General features: G+C 40.0%; 1 protein-coding gene across 1 annotated transcript in view; it reads right to left on the reverse strand.

The window, feature by feature from the left end:
- Nucleotides 1–3,910: 3,910 nt before the first annotated feature.
- Nucleotides 3,911–19,322, reverse strand: part of st6galnac3 (ST6 (alpha-N-acetyl-neuraminyl-2,3-beta-galactosyl-1,3)-N-acetylgalactosaminide alpha-2,6-sialyltransferase 3) — an 81,600-nt gene continuing 66,188 nt past the window's right edge. Inside the window, exons 4-5 of the mRNA XM_051424051.1 lie at nt 18,343–18,450; nt 3,911–15,578 (exon numbers count right to left, since the gene is read on the reverse strand). Of these exons, the coding sequence (XP_051280011.1) occupies nt 15,389–15,578; nt 18,343–18,450 (298 nt within the window). The 3' untranslated portion in view covers nt 3,911–15,388. The remainder of the gene's footprint in view (nt 15,579–18,342; nt 18,451–19,322) is intronic.

A 19,322-nucleotide genomic window follows, 5' to 3' on the forward strand; every position in this document is an offset into this window, starting at 1 on the left:
TTAGCCCATTTTAAATAATACAGAATTTCATTTGTGACTTGGTGGAATTTAGATCTGAAATCCTGGGCACATAAAACTTTCACACAGACAAACTTTCTGCAAACTTACTCTACTGAAAACATGTTTTGTAATTTGGGTCAATCAACCCTTAAAATATCAGTTTTAACTTCTTACTTTCACTGTTCGATTTACTGTCAATCATTATGAAAGCTTTTTTAAATGGGTTATCATATGTTGTTCAGTTTTTGTTTGCTGGATTGTGTTGTGCAGGATCACAGTTCAGATGAAACACAAGCTTCTCACGAATCTTCTGATGTTTGAACCGTGCAGCGGCAGATAGACAGACAGCCCCACTGTTAAGAAACAGAGAATCCTTTCATCAAATTTTTTGGTGGAAGTAGTCTTGCGCAATATGTGATCAGTTTGGACAGATGTAATTTTCAGGAGGCTTTTGAAAGCTCCAGTGTCTCTGTAGTGTAGGAATCCCCAGAGAGCCATGCTGCCTCAGAGGATTGGGCAGACAAGCAAACTGCTCAGCATACATGCTGGGTTTCAAAGGCAGGAATGATAACTGTTCTCATATAATGTTTGCTTAGAAGGAGAACAACGGCTATGTGACGCTGTACTGCAATTTCACTTTGCTTTAGGGCTGAAAAGCTTCTGTAGTTGGTAGCATATTTCCAGCAGAGTAGCGATAAATCAAACTGTCAATGGATTCCACAATTTCACCAAGTTGGCAGGCACAGACAGTGAAATCTTTCATGTCTTCAGCTGCCTGGCATGGCTGAAAATGCACTGTGAACATGTCCTCTCACTGCCTTTAAAACCACACTTATCACTCAGATGATTGGAGGCAGCTATTCTCTGACTGGCTGTAGTTAAAGCAAAACTGGACTGTGAAGTTGGAGCATTGCGAGTCAATAAACTCTACTGTAGGAGAAGTGATCTTCACTGCTACAAAAATGTGTATTTAGATCTTTAACTTAATTAAAAGATGAGTCTGAGAGTGTCAACCAATTAATTACCAGCATGTATAATAAGTGCCTACCTGCAGGGGACTAGCACAGCATTCTGGACCCTGTGCTCTTTTTATGAGCCCCTCCCTGCATCCAGGGCTATTTGTTATAGTGTCTTTGTGGGCCCTCCTCACATGAGGGCCTTGTATACTCAGTAACCACCCAGTCCGACACCCCTGGCTACTTTTTTATCCCTTTTGTTCTTGTTCAACTCCGATTGTAGGAGGACATGTGGTCACATAATCTGTATGTGTTGTAGTTTTGTGGATGTGTGTATTCTCGTTTAATTGTATGCACTTCTTGTATTAATATTAGAAAGTGGCCTGTGAGATTTTCAGTAATGCAACTCTGAAGACACTTTGAAGTAACCACTTGACAAACCTGTGGGGATGAAGGCCCTGAACACCTGCATAGATGTTTTCACTTATTCTGGTTGATCAGATCTCTGCTCTGGTTGAGTTATGTTGGAAATTGTGTGAGGTCCTTGAACCAATAAGAATAATAAAGTCAGTCTCTCCAGGATTTAGCTTTTTTGGATTGGATAGGATTGTTGCGGCCTAAAATGCCTTAAATACACAGCAGCTTTTCTGAAAAATTCCAATGAATGTTTCAGGCATTTTTTAACAATGAAAGTGCAAAAGCAAGTGAAAGTGAAGTAGTTAATTAAGTAAAAGTCAATGAAAGACATTAAAATCGCCTGTAGTTTGGACGCATGGCTTAACGTTTTGCGCAGGGGACTGCTATGATGGTGGTGAAACCGGCAGAAAACTTCTGTGATTGAACAAATTTGCGGAAAAGTGTCGCACAGAATTTACAGGGACTTCCTGGAGGGACTGTAAAGTGGCCCCGCCCTAAAGGGTAGAACAAAGCTCCAGGCCTTTTGCGTTTTTCACAGCCACCATAGTTCTCCTACATGCTTGGTTGAGGCAAGGCTTGGTTGCAATTTGCAATCTCACAATTAGAGGCCATTAAATCGTACACACTGGAGATTTAAAACAACCACGGGAGAAGGGGCGCAACAAGATGACATAATTAAATGAGTGTGGAAAACACGATTCATCTGAGGAAGGTTACAGTCTCCTTATCGCTTCACACAAATCTAACGTTTCTCTGCCGACATTTTTTGTCTTTGTTTTTCATGCACGTACTTAATGATTTATTCACACTCATTCTGCTTTTATTGATAGGCCTACAAACAACTTTTCCACCTCATCCAAGTGTGAAAACGTATTTACGATATTTCCAGATTTTTCCACATTTTCAGCGTTGCATATGAAAACAGGTGGGCGGAAACTCACCTAGTGACACCATGAACACTTTGCTGTGTGTGGGTGTGCTGAGAAGCTCCCTGGGGAGACTGTGAGTGTGCGTGTAACTGTTTGAATGTAAAGCAGTGTTTGTTTCCAGGAAACTTTCCCAGTCACCGAGTGGCTCCCCTTGATCCTCATGCACCTTGAAAGCAGCTGACACCTCCCAGCAGCGTATTTGACAGAGCAGTCAATCACTTCTGTCTGCTGTCACACAAACCAGGACGTCATCTGCATAAAACTGAAAATGCACTGAGCATGAATAAAGAAAACCTGTGGCTAATGTATCTGGAGGAATATAAACAGGCATCAGAGGGGGTGATTGATTGTGATAAGCGAAGGGAGGCTTTCCAGAGATAAGACCTTTTAGAGCAATTCAATTACCTTCAGGCACACAGGAAATGTAGGATGTTACAAAGTTTGATTACATCAAGGCTGATGAAAGGATGGGAGGAGATGGTTGAAAACAGGGACATTAACTGAGACATTATTTAGCTTGTGGTCATATATTACACAATCCTAGCTCAAGTCGATGCAAAACACTTATTTCTGCTATTAAAGTGCTTGGATTATTGTAGAACATTTCTAAGCAGTACAAATACAGACTTGGAAAGAATAAACTGTAGCTATCCATGATTTTTTTTGTCACAGCTACGGCTGCAATTAGTCACAGTTGAATGTTTTCTGTTGCCTAAGATAATCTGAAAATTGTTGACATTTAGCGCCAGCCCATACACTTTATCCTTCGACCGCTCCTGATTCCTGACAGGCTCGATATGCTCACAGAAAGTGAAGATGGGAGGACTACTGGAGGAGGGGGGATGTAATCAATATAAACATGAGGCAATTAGTGTAGCACTCATATTTCTTTAGGGAGGTGGGTGTAAAAACGTGGCGATCAAAGTGATGTCTGCTCCATGCAAGTCATTAATGAGGCACCGGAGCGACTACAGGGATGTATTGTTAAAGAGCCTTTAAGAAACCTGCATGGAATTAATTAAAACAGAATACACTCCGTCTTTCATGGACTTTACAATGTTATAGATCGATTAAAAAGTTAGCAGACGAGGAAGAAACTAGGACTGGCTACACACTCCCACATGGATTCTCTCTCATTTATTTCTGTTACAAACTGGGAGCGGACACAATTTCTTGACTGGTCGGCCACTTTGAAAGCAATTGAAATACACCAATTAACAGGATCTGGCAGGACACACAAGTGCTGGACCAAGTGGACAGGACAGAGTCCAAAAAGCATGATGTCAGCACTCATTTCGTCTACAGTCCTCATGAAACATGCAAATGAGGGAAAACAGGGATGCAAACATTCAAAGGTGCACACAAACAAACACAAACACACTGTTTGTGCCTTGTACACAACTGGAAATCATTGCTCGGGGGAAGGTGATATGATGTGTTTGGACTTTATGTATACCACACACACCTGACTAATTGGCTGCATCTGTCAACAGACAAAAAAGTGGTCATTAGTGCAACAGATCAGTAAGACATGTAGAAGACATAAGGAGTTCTCATTTAAGAGAGGACATGACTTGGACTGGATAAAAATGTCAGAAACAGGTGTAATTAGGTTCAATCATTTATTAAAAACATTTAAATGCAGGGTACAAAAGTCCTGTGAGAAAATGGATTTGAGCAGATATCATTGGGCTTCACCTGTGGGCTAGAAAATGATCTGAATGATACAACTTTACACAGACCACAGTAAAACTACAGCCAACTACAAGCCTGAAACATGAACACAGGAGACGAATCAGCATTATATCTAGTGTCGTTACGTAATACCAAACTTATGTTTAAAGAACTAATTGTTGCTCAGTTCTTTAAACCATTTAACAACTTGCCAATAATGAAATGTGATAGTTTCAGCAGATTGTGTTTCAACATGTATTTTTTACATTAAAAAGATCTGCTTATTTGCTTCTTGCTGTATATTAAATGTAAGGAATGATACCACGTCTTTGTGCTAAGTGTGGCGCAAGCTATGAACCTACCAACAACTAATGAACACAAACAGAAATGTAAGAATTACAATTTGTGGTTGTTGAGGGAGCTATGTGCTCTTTCTTTTGCTGCTATTTGTCAAGGAATGGTTACAGCTACTATAACTCTCCATAAACGGTTGTTTTCTTCTGTTTGTGTATAGAATATGTTAATAAGTAATTCTCTTTCTAGAAGTGTTTTTTACCTCCTCATCTTTAAATTTAGTGTAGAGTGGTACCGGTTTTCTCCTCTAACTCAATAATAAAGAGATGAAATAAGTGTATTTCTCAAAATGTTGAATTATTACAATAGCATGTGAGGTTCAGTGATCTGCTTATGCTCAGTGTGCGAACTATACTTCTTCACTTGTGGGGGTGTGATTGTGCCTCAAGCGAGGATTGATTGACTCATATTATGCTCACTACAAAACACAGCAGCGAATAATGCAACGATTCTGTGTGCATACTCAGTGGGACTAAGAATTTATTTACTTTTTTCTTCTTATATTTGAGTTAAAGGGAGTGAAGTTAATGATATTGCGGCACTATGCTTCAATGTTCAATAGCATGTGTGCCTGTATCTTTATTAAAGTAAATTAGATCACCCTCATGCATGAATCATGCATCAATATTAGCCTAACAGTACATATGATACACGATGATGAAGATACAGAAAGAAATGCAAGGCAAAAGCATATTGTCAGTATTTTAGCGATCGCCCAATATTTCACATATTTTGTTTTCAGAGCAGCTCATGACTTATTAAGGGCTCCCCTGGCCCCCCTGTAGTTTGCACCCTGCTTATGCTCACAACAACAAGAGGAAGAAATGTGGCTGCTGTTGGATTTAGATATTTGAGACATTACAATCTTGTAGTAGGCTCCTTAGAGAAAATGGTGCAATATGCGCATCAACTGACATATGTAAAACTGCAAATTTAGGGTGTTTTCCGGAGATTTTGGCCACTGTTTGTCGATTTTCCAAAATCTGTCTCAGCTGTTATCAGTTTTGAAGCAATATTTTGCAGCTGTGAGTAGCTCTTCCACTTCTCTTTCTATTACATTTCGGGTCAATAATGCACTGTAGTCTACATAAATAACACTCAAACATTGGTAGGACTACTGCTCACTGATTTATTTGAGTATAACTGATTTTGTAACTTTTCCAGCTGGCCAAGAGATGTTGTATGGAATAGTGACACACTTAATGTGTTATTTAAACAGCAAATATATGTCAGGATGAGTTTCTGTTGATGAGAAGACTATTTTGAAGGAGAAGGCTTTTTTTTAGCTTCCCTCCTATTCTATAATTACCAACCTAAGTGTCCCTGAGCTACGATAATGCTACATATTGTTGCACCATCTGGCCCTGGAGAGCACATCCTCCTGCAAATACGTTCCAGAGGTCAAACACTCTGCAAGAACAAATTTGCAAACACTGAATTGAATATATTCCAGTTTTTCTTGTTGACCTTGCTCAGTTAAGCTGTGCGCATAACAGAAAAACACTGATACAGGACAGTTGCCAGCAAAACAAAAAAAACACAGCAAAATAAAATCAAGTAAAGGTGGAGTAAGTAATTGAGGTCTGACACAGTCAGGTAACTGTAGTGAAAATGGAGGAATGTTTCTCTCTTCTAGATAAGGTAGACTGAAGTTTTTCTTCTTTTCCATTTACCCAACAGCTCATTAGTTTTTCTTTAGTTGTAAATTTGTGCAAATTACATCATGTCCATTACTCTCATGAAATTAAAGGAGTAAAGGACGAACATAACAACATTATCCAAGCTTACTTTGCTGTGCTGTGGAACATTTTAATAAATATCACAAAAGGCAAGACTTGGCATCATCTTGGGAACTGGATGACAGTTAGAAATAAGTAGTTTTTAAATGAGAGTGAGATGATAGGCTATTTAAATAAACGCCTGTCCACCCACTTCTGCAGTTAGTCCTGAAACTGAAAACGTCTCAGCCAACCCATATTTAAAGGGAAACTCCACTGATTTTGCACATTAAGGTCAGTTCACTAATCATGAGGAGTACTTCTCAGCCTTTGAAAACAGTTTTTAAAATGTCTTCTGCAGCTCTGGAGGAGCTAAGTCTTGTGAAGTATGAGAGCTTGGAGAACCCTGACTCCTAAATATTACATTTATATACTGATAAATGTTTTATGTAAGTTTTGAAGGAAATGTAATTACTACATATGTTAACTGACATTATTTTATTAATTAATATTAATATTAATAACTTTTTGTAGAACTTTTGTATAACAAGACCTGCATCTCTCCCTGGTCTTAACCAAGTGCTTTGAGTTACTTAAATATAACTATAAATTGTAGATCCTGCTTTAGTGGCCATGAGTGGATATTATAGGAAGAAAAAAAAAGTTGTCAGTGAATGTTTCACAGATACATGGAGTTGTGAACTGCAACTACACGAAATCCTACACATTGGACCTTTAAGTTTGCTGTTGTAACTTAGTTGTATATGTAGATAATTTTTAGGAAACAATGTTGAGACTATACAAAGTTATAAGTATAAGCCTGAGGTACAGATTGGTGGCATGGAGTTTGATCCTTACTAGAGATAAAAAGTCTCGATATCTCAGCTTTGCTTTTGACAATTCTTTCTTTAATCTGTCTCTTGTGAGTTCCCCAAATCTATAAAAGCGCATTGCTAAATTGCTGCAGTGCCCCTTTAATTTTCCATCCTGATACTTTATTCATTACTGAAGCATAAAATCCAGGAATGTGATCATTATTATTTCAAACTGGTGTTCATTTATGCAGCGGTTACATAAAAAACTCTCATGCTCACCGAAACTCCCGAGAACTGTCTGAACTCAGCACATCTCTGCTCCTTCACTGATGTTTCTAAAATCTCATGAGACGCCGGATTTGAGATGACAGCTCAGCTCCATTCATATAACATGAACACGTTTCACCAGGTTTCTCACATTCTGGTGCTGCTTACTCTGTTTTGTTTAGGAAGGAATTTAATCATATTACAGGGTTTTAGTTTCTCTTTAATCCCCACAGAGAATAAAAGACACAGAGGACAGAATCCACATCGGTAAAAAATAAGAACATTCACAATATATCTAATTTTAGCTAATATGTAGACAGCAAATGACAGAATAATAGTACATATAACCACTACTTATTTTAACAAAATGTACATTTCAATAACCTGCAATAATCCATGCAGCATTTTGATGTTATTTTACCACCGATAAAACGAGTGAGTTAGCTGTGTTAGCAAAAAAAAAACTTTCATTATAACAACCTCAGTGTTATATTACATTCTATGTAACTCAACACACACCCAAAGTTACACATTTCACAAGGACACTTGACCTCAAAATCAAAAAGGAAAGTGCTTTACAACACAAAAATAATAGTTAGACATGCACACAGGAAAAAGAGAAAATCAAATGAATTTTTAAACGTAAGAAAGCACTTGAGGCATTTAGGAAAATGGCAACAAGTACGCCAGTCAGGAGGGAGTGGATAAAATGCTACATAGTGAACTAAAGAGGTTTCAAAAAGTGGAGTCAGACAATCAAAAGTTCTTTCAAATCTGAACTCTCGACACCAAAACAGACAGTAATTACCTCGACTGATCATAGCAAGAAAAGAGCCGAAATAATGAGAGCGTTTTATACCGAGTAATGAAATTCACATCTTTGTTCCACAGACCTCGAGACAGAGACGTTTTAATCAGGACTTTTTTTAAAGCAAGCTCTGTTTTAAGGGAAGTGACCTTCAATTTGCTTTTCAACTTCCTCTCCTACCTCATTCCACTGCCACGTCTGTTACAGAGCAACTGAGGACAAGCAATGTTTTCTATTTTTTTTTTTTTCATTTGCATATATACAGCGAGGTACAGAGAGAAAAGTCTGTTTCAGGTTTGACGATGGCTGAAACCATTTCCAAGCAATCACCACTGCTTAGAACGTGAAATTAGGCCAGTTTAAATGATCCGTTCAGGCTGTGGATGAAAACAAAAGAACCAGAAACTAACAAGAATTCAGGGCAAAACATGTTATTCAAGGAATAGGTCAACATTTTGAGGGAAATAGGCTTATTCACCTTTTGGCGAAGAGTTAGATGAGAAGATTGATACCACTTCCAGATCTGTAAAGTAAACATGAAGCAATAGCCTGCAGCTGGTTAGCTTAGCTTACTGTAAACAGGGAGAATCAGCTTGTCTGGCTCTGTCTCTCATGAGATTCACTGTTTTACAGGTTATATTCTTTTTGTTTAATCAGTACAAAAACAATTCAGAGAGAAATGAAACCAAAGGTCAAAGTACAAAAACCTCATTTAATATCCCACCGAAATGTTTAACTACACTAATAACAAAAAATTAAGGTTTGGAACACGTTTCAACTGTACGTCATGTGGCTCACTTCATGTGTGTAGACAATCAGTATAGTTTTCTGTTTTTCAGCTCTAACAAACACCATTTCCCATCAATTTTACACTTTAGTTGGCTACATGTCACGACTCTACAAACGATGGGAGTCCATGAGCGAGTGGGGGGGGGGTCGCTGTTGGAGACGGCTGAACGGTATACAGACAGCAGGGATTACAACTTAACAGCTGACTTTAGAAATGAGTGTTGTTGAGCTTTAATGTGGAGGACACCTCGTTACAAGTCCCTTATACGTGGTTTTTTTTTGGGAAGATGTAGTTTTTTTCCTGCACTTTGTTAAAATCATGAAGGTTTCAGTTTTGTAATGGCAAGTGTTCTGGTGGATGCTGATTTGTCCTAGAACACTGTTTGTTATTATTAAAGAAATTATGAATACAAATATTTGTGTGTAACTTCCTGGAGTCTCAGCTGGTTGCCTGGCAACAGCTCAGAGCCAAGAAGCAGTCGGGCACATGACCACATGTAAAAAACACAAACTGTTGTTTTTACCAAATTAAATGAGATACAACCTTAGTTACTGAGCTTTAGAGGCACTTGTAGATGGATTTTGTTACCTTTGGTCAGAGTCAAGCTAGCTGTTTCCCTCTGTTTCCAGTCTTTGTGCTAAGCTAAGCTAACTGGCTGCTTGCTGTAGTGTCATATTTACCAGACGGATATGAGAGTGGTATCATCTTACTTCTCATCTCAACTCCCGGCAAAAAATCTACTTGAAATAAATAAAAATCAAAAGTATCCAATAGTTTATTTCCCACTCTGCTCACATTTTATTTTTCATCTTGTTACTTATTCACAGTGAAAGTGTCTACAGTCGTCTCCCTGTGAGCCACAGATGATTCATGGGAGCCTATAAAAGGGCGTGTTCTCCATAATGTACTGTATAATACATCAGTGGGTATTCTTCCAGTGTGTTCTGGTGGAGAACAATGGAGTGTTTGTTGATAATAAAATAACCGAGAGCACAGCCTGAAGCAGCAAAGAAATGTTGGCAACATGCGACCTGCTGCAGAAAAAACAAAACAAAAACACGCTGCACACAAACCACTGCATGGACAAAAAAACAAAAACAGTATTTTAAAGAAAGAAAAGGAGGATGGAAGATAAATAGAATGAAACATGGTGCTCTTCTTCCAGTTGTGAGTAAACGATTTAAAAACTAATCTTAAAATAATGCACCATAACACACCTGAAACAGGTCTCCCAGCAAAAACCTAATATCCTATCTTGGTGTGAGGCGATTTACAATTTATGGTGGATATACTGTACAGCAGAGGTAAATCTGATTGGTGAGAGCTGCCAGATGACTGCACAATCACAGGCTGAGTGGCGATGTATGAAAAATGTACATTAATCATGTAACATGCATGGCATACTGTTTGAATTAACGCTTCAGTATCAAGGACTGTTTTCCCACAGGAACAGAAAAAAAGTATAACTTCTAACTCTTTCCTGAGGCCCAGATCTTATCTACAGGCTTTCTGAACAGGAAACTAGTACCGAAAGATGTTTCTGTTTCACATATATCGTGTGGTGGACACTTTGATCCACAGCTACTCGCAGTGCTGGGCTGCAGCGTACCTCTCGAGCACATGTTGTCCCAGAGGAAATCTGAGCCATGACCCTGGCTGTGTTATGGCCGCCTCCTATCCGCTGAGCTACACTGGGAGGAATTTAAAATAGGCCGTTTTTACATTTTGATGACAGTCCCGTCAGCTAGGTTGACTTACAATGAGTTTCGAGGTGTGGGACAGGCTTTAGTAAGTGCTGAGCAAACCTTGCTTTGGCTGGAAAAACATAGAAAGAGTACAGATTTTCCTGTTCCTCAAGCAAAAGAAGCCAAACATGTTTCCAAACATACAGCTGACACACAAGAACCCAGTGGGCAGGATTTTGGTTATTTGCAGGTCAAAATAGACGTCTTGGTTAAAACTGGAATAAAGCTACAAACATTCCTCCAGATATTTATTTTTTCTGGACCATTTCAACCATTTCACACCATCTTCATCAGGAGAGTTGTTCATGGAGTAGTAAACATGCACGCACAGGAGCGGTATTTTATCTACAGCTCTTTTAGCACTTATTGTAATAACTAATCAATCAGGCACACTTATAGTACAGCAAACCTATTCCTAATGGTTCTTGCAGCTAACCACAAATCGACTTGGGGCCACTGCTGTGCTGGTATTGTTATTTCATAGGAGGGCCACTTCAGCGTTTTACAAGAAAACACAATATTCTGGAAATGTTCCCATAACTAAAAAGGCAGCTGTTTCTGTATATTTTTACATCATTATTTCATATCATATTTGCTGTTCTCAGACAGACAAATTAAGGCCCGAACCTGTTGGATTTCCTGCTAATCAGCACCTGATTATTTAAAGGCACACCTGATGGCAATTAAGCACAGAGCGAATCTAATAAAGCAAAAGGGTTTGCTCCTTTTTGTTTAGTTTTTAATGTCATAAAAACAATCTTAGTATCCTGGTGTGTGCTGGAATGTGTTTTTGTTGTCTGGTTTACTTTGGTTTGCTCTGCATCAGCTGGCACCCAGAAGAGAAGCACTGCTGTGCACCAGGTCTTTTCAACCTTTATTTATATATTAGTTGTCAATTCCTCACATTACGGAGCCCGTACGATTTATATTGTATATAGTTGCTAGAAACGCCAATTACGTAAATTATGCATAAATCCCAGAGACACCTCAATGCATATTGTTTATCCTTACATACAGCAGTTGCCTGTACAGAAGTGAGAGCCCCATAAAATATTCATTTATTGACCTGAAAGTAGTCAAATCTAGGCTGCACTGTAGCTCACCTGTTGGAGTGCACGCCCCATGTATCCTGAGTCCTTACTGCAGCGGGTTGAGTTTGACTCCAACCTGCGGCCCTTCGCTGCATGTCGTCCTCCCTCTATCTCAACCCTATCCTGTCAACCCTTAGCTGTCTTATCAAAAATAAAAAAAGGCATAAAAAGCTGCCAAAATATCTTTAGAAAATAGTCAAATTCAAACATTTCTGCGGCCTTCCCCATCCCGTGTATAGAGCCATGGGTACCAGCAGCGGCTCCACGAACCCCACCCCTAAAGAATCACCACCCTCCCCATGGCCTCCTGATTGGAGTAGCATCCAGCTGAAGCCCCTGACGTGACGGAAGTGACGTAGAATACCAGAAATTACGTTTTTTTGAGGATACGCTGGAATTTGAGGATACTCGCTGTCACTCCAATAATCTGTGCCAAATAATGGAGACATTTAAAAACAAAGTAAGCTTTGCTACGTCGATAATGTTGCCTAGCTAACTACGAGCTAACTAGGATTCTGCTAGTTTGAAGATAAAGACAAGAGAGGTTTGACGATATTAAACAGATGTTTTCATATATAATGAAGTGTATAGTAACTGAATATACTATTTGTTTATTGATTCTATTTTCTTCCTTTTGACAGTGAGTTGGACCTCTTTTAAATCTGCCTCCAGAAAAATCTGAGCGCAGAGGCCACCAAGAGGCTTCAGGACTTTGAAATAAACATGAGAAAAGCCCTCCAATCAGAAACATTTCTGAAGCGATTGTACATTTTTGTTGTTGTTGTTGTTGCTAAATGCAAGTTCTTACTGTACCTTTAAGGATAGATATTTGATAAAGATGAGCAGTTCTGGTCTCAAATAGTTTTATTTTTCATTCTGCAGAGGGATCAGTTCTTACACAGCATGTGGATTTTTGTGAGAAATGACACATCCGACTGAGTGAGCGAGGGTTTTATAGTATAGACCAAACAATTGGTTCTTTTGTTATTTATATTATCATTCCTTTTTTTATAGAAATGATATACATGGGCACGGAGGTCCTTTTCTGACTTTTTTCCCTATAAATCTGGATTTTCATGAGAAATTAGACTTAAATTTTCTTATTGGTCAGTGTCTTGTGGGTAAATTTATTTAACACAAAATTATTAATAAATAAATAAACACCTTCATTTGATTCTCTGATGTGCAGTTGCCTTGATGATCCTCTGGATCTTTACAGTAGGCTAAACCTGATCTAATGAACACACTTTTGTTATTGGTTACATCTATGTAATAAAAGGAAAACGTGTAGGCTATAATATCCATCGCTGTACATAGACTACAGGAACACAGGAAAGATTAAGATGTTTGACGTAATGGTAGCCTAAAGACCACGTTGAAATTACTCTTGTCAGTTTTACTATACGATTCATCATAATGGGAAGTAATGTTTTTTAATTTTCCGGTATGCTAGGTAAATGCTACGTCACTTCCGTCATGCCAGGGGCTTCTGCTCCGGGGCTGCAGCTGGATAGTATTGGCCTGATTAAGGTTTCTGTGCCTGCGCCGCGCCCACCTCATAGCCACTTCCCAAGCCATCCGGCCATCTTCCTTCGGGAGTGCAGCCACCGTCGCCTGCAGTCTCCGTGTTTCCAACCCGTAATGCTCCTCCAGAATCTGAAGGCTTGTGTGGGCCCATTTTTTGTACAGCTGACCGCTTCTTTCCTCCCCCGGGCTGCTCCCCTTCTTCCATGTCGCTTTCCCCTTCCGCCTTCGCCACTACGCTGCTCCCTGTCTGCGTCTCAACCCCGTGGCTGACCGCCAATGACATTGATGGTGCAGTTTCCAACTCCCGCCCCCAGCCAACCCTCTATCCTGGCAAAGAATCTGGGGGTACCCAGGTCCCCCCCTGACCTCCGAACGTGTCCCAAATGGTGCTGAACCTTCACCAGTTGAAACATCGCCCGAACCACTCTTTGGAACTCCGTCCTCGGAGGTTCACCCCCAACTGGTGTTCCTTGGTCATCTCTCCTATCCACCTCTCTTACTAAAACTGTTGTAATTGGCTTGTAAAATCCTCACCACACTATACAATTCAAACTCCCAAGTTGCTTACCTCAAATTCCTTAATGGTACAGTAGCTAGGCCAAGACATCCAAGAACCTGCCAGTTTTAAGGAACATGTCTTTTGACCTGTAAATCACCAAATCGATGCCTGCTGAACAGCTGAAAATGAGTGTGATAATAAACAGTACTGTGCAGTAGGAGTGAGATTGTGAAGCTCAGCTGCAGAACATTACAGTCGTCAGGGACCCTGTGCATCAAGTCGCCTAAATTAGAAGTCTTTGAATCCTTCCAGTCCTTCCCCCTGGGCCGCGGCTCTGACCGGGACACTAATCACAGCCTCGGGGGGGGGGGTGTCACGGTCACAGCCAGTGTGTGAGTGTCTCAGGCTCCACAGCTACCAGCCAACCTACACACCTCAGCACTTCACTGATTATTCTTCACTGTCCCGGAACAGATGCATCCAAACGTAATGGGCCCAACCAGGAGACACGCACGCTGCGTTCAAAGACAAATGGAAAGATGTGTTCACACAGTGATACTGTACACAAAGAGGCACAAAGCTGGATGAGAATGTGAGCTTGAGAGACGGAGAGAATCTTCCTCTGTCTCCATACAATGAACTGCAGAGTATATTGCAGGCACAAAATGATAATAGAATACAATTAACTTCAAATAGTTTCACTGCACACATAAATCTCTCCCTCTGCGGGGTCACAAATGATTTAACTCCTTCCGTAAGGATGGAGTTTCTAATTGCACATTGCTCTATGTGCTGTGATGCTCACATTGTCAATGGCACACTGTTAAAGAGCGTTAGAAACTTATCTCTGCAGAATAAATTAGCAACCCATCCGGACTTCAAGCCAACCGGACATCAAGTCAATGCCAAAATATGTCTCTTAATTCATTTTCACAGCATTAGAAAAGAAAAAAAGCTGACATCTTTAAGTTGTGTGACACAACCAAGCATAACAATAATAAAAAAAAAAAAATTCACATCTACACATCTAGTTTGACTGAAATCTGGTTTTTGCTTGCTTGCAGCTTCTGTTCCAAAAGACCTTGTTTGTTGAAGCTTCCTAAGACGGAGCCGAGTAAATTGAAAGCTGCCTTCAATGCTCCGTCAGTCCGAGATGAAGGCTTGAATTATACTTGTTATAGATTAATTACAGCTTGACAGAAGAAGACAGACACCCAGAGGAAGCAGAGTAGGCGAGCTCATCAGACGTCCATGGCAACGTGACTCGTCTCTGCAGCAGCTGAGCTCTCCTTCAACGACAGGCCTGAGAAAAACATTGAAATGCAGCCTCTGCGATGTAGAGCGCCTGCTGACACGTGAGCCGCTAAGGTCACTGCAAGTTGACAGATGGTTGTTTCTTATTCATGTTGTTTTCTCTGTTTTGTTTTTTACAGTTCGTCATGGAGGCATCCTTTGCTGTACTCACAGAGCAGCAAATGGATCAATTAGTCAATGAAGAGTGGCGCGCGGTGCACTTTCCTCAGCTCTCAAATTCAGGTGAAAAAGACTTAATTTTCAAGAGATATGTTTTTGAAGTACGGGTTGGTCAAACCTCAATTATAAGTCGGTCTGATTGAGCGGCGATTGTCAGAAAACAACAAAAAAAATGGATATGCAGTGTAATTTGTGCTAAAATTGATGTTTGTGTATGTTAAGGAACACGCTTTCTGTCAGTGTTGAGATTCAGCCGGTCCCCAGATGGTGATGACGATGATAATGACGTTGATGGTGTAGTATTTCCGCGTGGGTTGAGCCAGGGTCACGACAGCTGCCAAGGTGGGTTGAAGAACTTGATGGCATGAGTTTTGGCCCACTTGGCGAACACAGACTTCTCCGTGATGAAGCGGTGCCCGCCATAGGGGGCGCTCTCGTGGAGCATGTACTCTGCACACTCGTCCCGACTGCCTGCCTCGTAGTAGTGGTAGGGAACCTTTTTGTAACCCTCCGTCCTAAAGGGGAGAGGGAAGAAAGAGAGAGGTATAAGTTCTCTTTTCTGTTTATTAAAGCACCAATGTGTAGGATTTAGTGGCATCTAGTGGTCAGGCTGCAGACTGCAACCAACTGACTACCGCTGCCCCTTCCAAGCGTATAGGAGAAACTATTGTGGCCACAAAAAACAAGAAAGACCCCGATCTAGAGCCAGTGTTTGGTTTGTCCATTCTGGGCCATCAGTCAGAATCCAGAGAAGAGGACCGGCTCATTCTAAGGTAACAAAAACACGATTCTTATTTTCAGCTGATTGTACGCTAATGAAAACATACCTATGAATATTGCCAATAAATGCTTCTAAATTTTACACACTGGACTTTTGAAGACCAGAAACAGGTACCTTTTGTTAGGTTTCCTGTAGTGTTTTATAGTGGAGGCTCTCTGCCTCACCTGAAATAAATAATGCCTCTGCTAATGTCCCAAGAAATTAATAATTTCTCTTAAAATATGATATTATCACTGAAAAGGCATGTATTTATTGAGTGAGGTGACTGTTTAAACTGTCCTGTAGAAAGTAAATTGATAATGAGATGATGTAACAGGATCTTTCTGATTCAGCTCAGCAAGTGATTGGTTGAGTGAACACATTTAATCAGAATAGGAACAGATTTAATAAGAACAGTTTTTAATAAGGTTAAAAGTAACGTTTTCCTGCAATTATAATATCATGTTATGGACTAAAAAGTTAATACGTTTTTGTTTTACATATTTGAGGGACGTGGCCTCTAATGTAAACAGGAGAAAACAATTAATTGCTTTGAACATTTCACTCTTTAATAGGATTCTTGCCATGTTTTAATATTAATATGTGATAAGGAATTTAATCATATCATCCAGCTCAATTTAAGTATTACAGTATTTCTTGTGATTACATATGTTGTGTTATATAGATGTTTGTTGTTCTAAACATACAACACATGCTGTATGTCCTTATTACTCTTACTGTGCCGTATCAGTGTTAAGTGATTCTACTACTGGAACTGTAAATACAAATAATACATATAAATATATAATATAATATAAGTTCAAAAATGAATTTGCTTGTGAGATAAAAATTTAGAGCCACTGCATTTTTGTCAAGGTTTGGGACAAATTCCAGTCAGTGAATTACAAGAGTCCTTGGTTTTTATTGGCTCAGCTTTAAAAAACATTATCGGAAATAAATAGCAAGTAAATTATTAAACTATTAAACTAAAGATCCTTTAGGATGGTGTTCAGCAGTTTGAAATGATGCTGCCCCGAGCTAAATTCTCCACTCAGCAGGTTTCTCTCTTATGAAAAAACAGGAGCTGCTCTTGGCAAATGAATTCAATAAATACTCTTTTAACTAAACTGCATTTATCCGTAACCAACTTCATAACAAGATTCATTGCAACTCTGAGCCAAAGTAAATCTGAAAATATCCCCAAAAAACTGAGTAATGTACATGAGGAAAGTTAAGCCATTATGACCTGAAATTTCATGATGAGTCACTCTGTTTACAGTCTGTGTCTTCATATCATTAAAAGGAATGAGGAATCAATAAAAACTGTAGTAACGACGGAGCAGTAGAATAGATTCATTGTGCAATCTGAAATTGGTTTCTAATAGTGAGAGACTGCTTTATGAGAGGATGACTTGTGTAACAGTTTCATTGGGAGGTTGAACACAGACAGAACAGAAACAGGCAGCCAGTGGGTCCACAGCGAAAAAGCGAGTATGGCGGTCTGCCAGCTTACAGTAATACACAGCCCAATCACTGCCTTTCTTCACTCTGTGTCACACAGTGGTGAACACCAGAGATAACACATACATTCAATTTCATTCTCTCTACAGCACCTGTTGAAGCTCCATTACCACACAACTGGTGGGGTCAATTTACTAAAGCTTCAAACATTGTCACACAAAACATAACTTCTTGTTGTTGTACCGGAGCAGTCGGGTGCCAACAGTATTTTGTGTGACACTAAATTGTCCATTCAGAAAGTCAGTGAAACACAATATCCTCCTGCCTCATGCAGGAAGGAAGAAAATAAGTGAGAGACAGGCAGGGAGAGAGCAACCCCTTAACTGCCTCACTGAATCATAAAATCCTCCGTGCTGGCTGAATTATCACTCCTCTCTGTCATGTGTCTGGGGCTGTTTATATTCCAACTCCCGCTGTGCACGGGGAACACGGAAAGGATAAAAGGCAGGATTTTCATCGCGCATTAGGTAAAAGTGTTTGATTTGGGGGATAGAGAGAGCTCAGGTTGAACTGAGACGTAAGGAAGAGAGGAGGCTGACACGGCTGAGGCTGAGACTGAGCAGCCATGCCCGGAGCAACAGCATCTTGTTTGTCATCCCTCCTATGGCCTCGCAGCCAGACAGTAATCACTCACCCAAGAGTCAGAAAGAAGACGACAGGCCGATATACAAACAAAACTTTAAGCAGGGGAGGAATTGGGTGCTACAGCCTAGCCACCCGCAGCAACGGGAGACTCTGCAGCCTGCTGGGTATTCTAGGCAGGAATACATAATGGTATTCACGGCACAGAGAACCCAATATGGATTTCAGCATAGAAATTCAGCCATTAAATCCAAACTGAGCCATTGGAAATGAATTCCAACAGGGCAGTCCACAGTTATGGGAGGCTGCGATTGGCCAGCACTGCTATGAATGTGAATCTAGTTTTCAAAGTTTTTGTAGGACTGTGTGCATTTTTCATCCCAGGGTGGAGGAGGGGTTGATACTTGGTGTCTTACTTGCAGTAGGTGTCATTTATCATGCCGTAGATATGGATCTCTTTGCACATGTCCATGGCCAGGATGAGCGTGAACCAGCCGGTGCTGAGGTAGGAGCCGGACTGGATCCTGGAAACACACAAAGACAAACTCTTTTATTGTAATAGTCATTTGCATTAAAATAAAAACAGGTAAAGCTTTTAATTAAAATTATTCTAACAGCTGTTCTTATTGTTGGTTACTCTAAATACAGATCTCAGCTAGGGATCAAAAATGTAAATTTGAATGAAATGTAAATGTGACACAATTCCAGGTGTGTAACCATATGTCTGACTTACTTTTATAGATCCATTTTACTATTGTGTATATTAATAGTTAAACAGGCTGTAAAATCCACACTTCAGTTTATATATAAAAAAGGTTAAAAGGCTGAGAGAAGAAACACTTTATTGGGTTGTTGAACAGCTTGCCACAACAAGCCAACAGCAGTACACATGTCATCCCCTGTGAGTGATGCAGGAACCCCTTGGGCCAATCAATAACAACATGCATAATCCTTTCATCTGACTAGTGGTGTATGACCTATCAAAGTTTAAAAAAAAAATCTAAGCTTTGATCATTTTCAAACACAGAACACACGGCTGAGAGGCATCTTCACTCGAGGTTTTGTCGAAACCAGACTAGTGAGGTTAGAAGTTGGTCATAAAGCGTAGACCTGCAGCCCCCGCAGGGCAGGTGGTCCCGTACTCCCAGAGGGCCCCCTGCCTTTCAGCAATGCAAAATACTACAAGGAGCCTTAGACCTTGAATAAATTAAGCAGAGTGCACAGCATGATACTGATAATGAGGGGAAAAAATGGCGGCAGCAACACAGTGTGAAACAGTATGAGCACAGAGATTATGGAGGACCACAGGTGCCATGTAAATTATATGGAAATTAATAAATACTACATTATTAGATATTTCATTATCATTGAAATGGACAGTTAAAGGAGCATTTTC

The sequence above is a fragment of the Dicentrarchus labrax genome, unplaced genomic scaffold (assembly GCF_905237075.1).
Source record: "Dicentrarchus labrax unplaced genomic scaffold, dlabrax2021, whole genome shotgun sequence".
Classification (NCBI taxonomy): Eukaryota; Metazoa; Chordata; class Actinopteri; family Moronidae; genus Dicentrarchus; species Dicentrarchus labrax.